The following is a 4890-nucleotide window of genomic DNA, read 5'->3' on the forward strand; positions in this document are numbered from 1 at the left end:
ATATCAATGGCTACTTGATTGTCAACAAAAATTTCAGTTTTGTTCTTTTGAGCAAATAGAATGTTTGACCTTGTTGAAGTGAGATACATTAGACATCCAATCAAACTCCCATAATATCCTTCATCAATGTTATCAACACCTTCTTCTTTTCTGAACTTCTCCTTTTGATTCATTAGTGTGCTAGCAGATTTGCATTCCTCCATTTGAAACTTCTTCAAATTTTCTTTTGCATATTTCCTTTTTTTCATGTTTAGCATTCTTTCAAGATGGCAATGATCAAGTCTCTTGTGCCAGAGTTCCGTGGGTGTGACTTGAGTGAAATAGGCTGTATGCTCCTCCTCTGCTAGATCAAATGAAAAGCTTTTACCTTTCATTTTAACCCTTAGAACTTCCTGACCAAAATTGTCATAGATAAAGCAATGTTGATGTTCAAATGACACTTTAAATCCCTTTTTAATCAACTGACATACGCTTAGCAAGTTTTGGTCAATGTTAGGTACATAAAGAACATCTGATATTAATTTGTTACCTGAACACGTTGAAATTGTAACAGTTCCTTTTCCTTTTATTGGAATATAGTCACCATTCCCAATTCTGACCTTTGAGACATTAGTTGGCTTCAAATCTTTAAATAAAGTCTTATCATATGTCATGTGGTTCGTACAACCACTATCAATCAACCATCTTTCACTTGATTCACTACTCAAGAAGCATGTGGCCACAAACAGTTGGTCCTCTTCTTCTTGATTAGCAATCTGAGCTCCCTCATCATGGTGATTTTTGTTGGCGCAGATCACCGCTTCATGCCCTATCTGGTTGCACTTGTTACATTTTGCATCTGGTCTCCTCCAACATTTGAAAGGTGCATGACCTTTTTTGCCACAATGATGACAAGGTGGATAATTTTTCTTTTTATCCTTACCTTTGTTTTGGTTGTTTGCATTATTTTCGCTGCTTATTGGCTGATTCTTCTTGAAAAAATCCTTTTTGCTTTCATCAACTTCATGATGTTTGGCGGGCAAAGCACCTTCGACAACACGATCTTGCCTCATCAACCTTCGCTGCTCTTGAGCTTGCAGGGCATGTAGCACTTCTGCCAATGTGATTTTCGACAGATCCTTTGTGTTCTCCAATGAAGCTATAGATGCTTCATACCTCTCCGGCACCGTTACCAAAATTTTCTCTACAATTCTCGAATCAGCAAAATTGCTTCCCAACAACTTTATCTTGTTGGCAATACCCAACAATTTGTTTGAGTATTCTTTGATTGTCTCTGACTCTTGCATCCTTTGAAGTTTAAATTCCCTCCTTAAATTAAGCACTTGCATGCTTCGTATTCTATCATCTCCAGTGTATTCCTCTTTCAGATAATCCCAAATTGCTTTGGGTGATTTAAGAGTCATGATTCTGATGAATATCATTTGTGAAACACCAGTGAACAAACATGACCTCGCCTTTGCCTTCTTCATCTTTCTTTCCTTGTGATTTTTAATTTGGGCCATAGTGGGATTTTCAGGCAGCGGATATATTTCATAATCCTCTTCCACAGCATCCCATATATCCAAAGACTCCATGTAGGATTGCATTTTCACTTCCCAAAGATCATAATCCTCTCCATCAAAGATTGGAAGAGTTATGTGGGAAAAACTTGCTTCACCTTTCATGGTACAAGTCCCGTAAGAATAAGGCTCTTGATACCAATTGTTGGTTTTGAGGAGGAAATTATAAAAAAAACAGAGGAGAGAAGAGAGACAATACGTATGCAGAGGAAATAGAATTATTCTATTCTAATTCAAATTGTTCTCAGCAGCGATACAATAAATAGCAAAAGATAAACTAATTAGAAAACAAGATATTAGCAAAACAGAATATTAAAACTAACTTGCTCCTTAAAGATAAGAATCACTTATTTGACTAGGCTAATCCATTAAAACTGCCTTACTCCTAAAATATAGGGAATCAATTTATTTACTAAATCCTATTTTAAAAATTGAAAAATAAAATATTATGCAGTTACAAAAGTATATCTTCAACAGCATTGATCAGATACATGGAGTTATTGCCATTTATTACTGATTCGGTGGATGATGTAATTCTTCTGTAAAAAAACCGCATCCTCAACTACATTGATGCTATTAATAATCCAAAGCTCTGCCAATATATAACAACACTAAGCCTCCCTTATTCACATAAAACCATTTCGTTCATTCATTCTTCAAATTAAACACACAGAAAGATACACATATGATAGCTGATGAAGAGTACTGCAGTGACTGCAAAAGCTACACTCCATTAGTGTATGATCACAATGCTGGGGACACAATCTGCTCCGAATGTGGCTTGGTTCTTGAGTCCCGTTCCATAGAAGAAGAAATACCAAAATTGAGACTCTATGGGGATAAACATGAGGATGATGATGATGGTGGTGGTGACCATGAAGATGAAGATGAGCATCAAGAACAAGGATTCAGTGTGAGTGACCCTTTCAACACTTTACTACTTACTAGTGGAGCTGGCCTTAGCACTCTTGTTACACACCCCTCCTTGTATGATAATAACAATAGTGATATGGTAAAAACTCGAAAGAATCAACGGGGAATCAAGAATTCCAACAGGGATGCCAAGAGAAAACTGAAGACAGATTGCGATCTCGTAGCCGCGCTCTTGACCATGGAACAAATGGCTAATAACTTAGGCTTGGCTTGGAGCATAAAAAATCATGCCAAGGAACTCTACAAGAAGGCAGAAGATAGAAGGGTATTTAGGGGACGGAGAAGACATTCAAGGGCCTCTATGGTGGCATGCTTGTACTTGGCATGTCAAGAAGAGGGATTTCCAAAGGACTGTAAAGGAAATTCAAAGTGTTTCTGGAGGAGCCAAAGAGAAGAATAAGCATATTTACAAGGCCATAGGAGTGTTCAAAAAGCATTTTCAGGTGGGCAGAAATTATGACAAGACACAGGTCTTGGACATAGGTGAACGCTTGTGCACCCATCTTGGCCTTGACAACCATGTCATCAAAGCTGTGAGAGAAGTGCTGCAAAAAGCTCTGGAGTTTATTGAAAGGAGCAGACCTTCTTCCGTTTTGGCAGCAACTATATATATGGTTGATCAACTTTCTTCAGATAATATGATGCACTTCCGAGGTAGGGTTTTCTTTTGATTTCTCTTGCTTTATATATCTAAATTCTAATATGTAAATATAAGGATCTGAATATTACTTATTATTTATTAAAAAATACTCTTGAATACTCAGAATGCTGTTTTATTTACATTCAGTGAGAGAGCAACAAAATGAGAAAAGTATACGTATGATAAATGATATAATAATATGATAAGAAGAAAGAGATAGAAAAACATAAAGGTTAATTAGATGTTTGAAAAAAAATGCAAATTTTGAAAAATCATTGTTCTTATGAGATGGTCTAAGTTACTATAAATAAAAATAAGGTTAAATCTTGTAAAAGATATTGATGCAATTAACTATATACTTCAAGATGGTTGATATAATTTTTTTAATCGCACTAATCATCTTCTAGGGATTATTTGACCTCATTTTTAATTGGGATAAGTTAGAAAGTCCTTTTATTTGTTTTTAACTAAGCTATTTTTATATATCATATATTACTTACCTGTTTACATATTTCTCTTCTATTTGGTTCTCTTAATATCTTGGTGTCTAATGGCATAGAGGAATCTAAGTATATCATTTCCCTTTTTCAAATTCGAGTTTCATATATGAAATGTTGAAGTTGTTTTTATTTTTCTTTTCCTTTCCTATAATCTGACACTCTGGTGGCATAGTTTTTTTTCTATTGCCTACTTCTTTCCTCCTAAAAGAACTGTTATTCACTGTGCATAACTATGAAACATGAGATATGTAAAGTGAAATTCTTACATATCCATTTGTCTATCTATCTTTTTTATATAATGTTTGTCAATCTATATAGACATACACGTGATGAGATTAAAAAAAAATAATTCACATTCTAATTGATTGAATTTTTATGTTAAAATTTTTGTCTAACCAAGAAGAATTTTCTTTTTTTCTTCATCCCTCATTAAATTTTTAGATTATTTTTGTAAAATATATATTTTTATGGATTATGGTACATTACAATAAAAAATATCAACATGTCATTGAAACTTGACCAATTTCTCTACAAGTGTTTTGTTTTATTTGTAATCCAAGTTTTGAATTTCGTATGCATCTTGATGAGAATTTGTATTTAATTGGGTCAGACATCAAAGAAGTTGCAAAAGCTTGTATAGTGAAGGAATATACAGTAAAGAAGGCATATAGAGATCTTCATGCACTTGCTTTTGTTCTGATTCCAAGCTGGTATGCCAATGCTGAGGACATAAAGCGACTCTGCATTATTTGAAGCTCATCTTCCACCCATCGTTACAACAACGCCAGTGCTCCAATTCTATTCTTATGTATGTTATAAATTAGATAATGATTGCATGATTCCACCAACAAACTAGTTTCGGTATATATAAAAGCTAGCTTAACTTATTACAATAATCTATTTAGAATACAGTATTCCTTCTTTTCTCTCATTTGGATATAAATTTAACTATAGGAAATATTTTCCTGGTATTAGTTGTTAGCTTAGTTTCACTTTACAACCTTCATCTAGTTAGTAATGAATCCATTTATCTCTTTTGGCATTAGTCTCAATAGTCTCTCATCTTTGTTTTTACTTTCTACTCTATTTCTATCATTGTCTAGCTATAACATGTGAAGGTTCTAAAAAATGGCCCGCGACTGTGATTTGGACCACAACAGTTTTAACTGTTTGTGACCGTAACCTGTTAGCGATTAGGACTACAACGTGACATATAGGTTGCGAGGACGTCCTCAACATGAGATCCCCCAAGTATACT

General features: G+C 34.5%; 1 protein-coding gene across 1 annotated transcript; it reads left to right on the forward strand.

Moving 5' to 3' along the window:
* Positions 1-2244: 2244 nt before the first annotated feature.
* LOC106798775 (transcription initiation factor IIB-2) lies at positions 2245-4385 on the forward strand. The gene is made up of 3 exons (XM_014775949.1): positions 2245-2757; positions 2825-3146; positions 4243-4385. Exons 1-3 carry the CDS (start codon positions 2245-2247, stop codon positions 4383-4385), a joined length of 978 nt encoding a protein of 325 aa, XP_014631435.1.
* The last annotated feature ends 505 nt before the right edge of the window (positions 4386-4890 follow it).

This window comes from Glycine max, chromosome 5 (assembly GCF_000004515.6).
Source record: "Glycine max cultivar Williams 82 chromosome 5, Glycine_max_v4.0, whole genome shotgun sequence".
NCBI classification, from domain to species: Eukaryota; Viridiplantae; Streptophyta; class Magnoliopsida; order Fabales; family Fabaceae; genus Glycine; species Glycine max.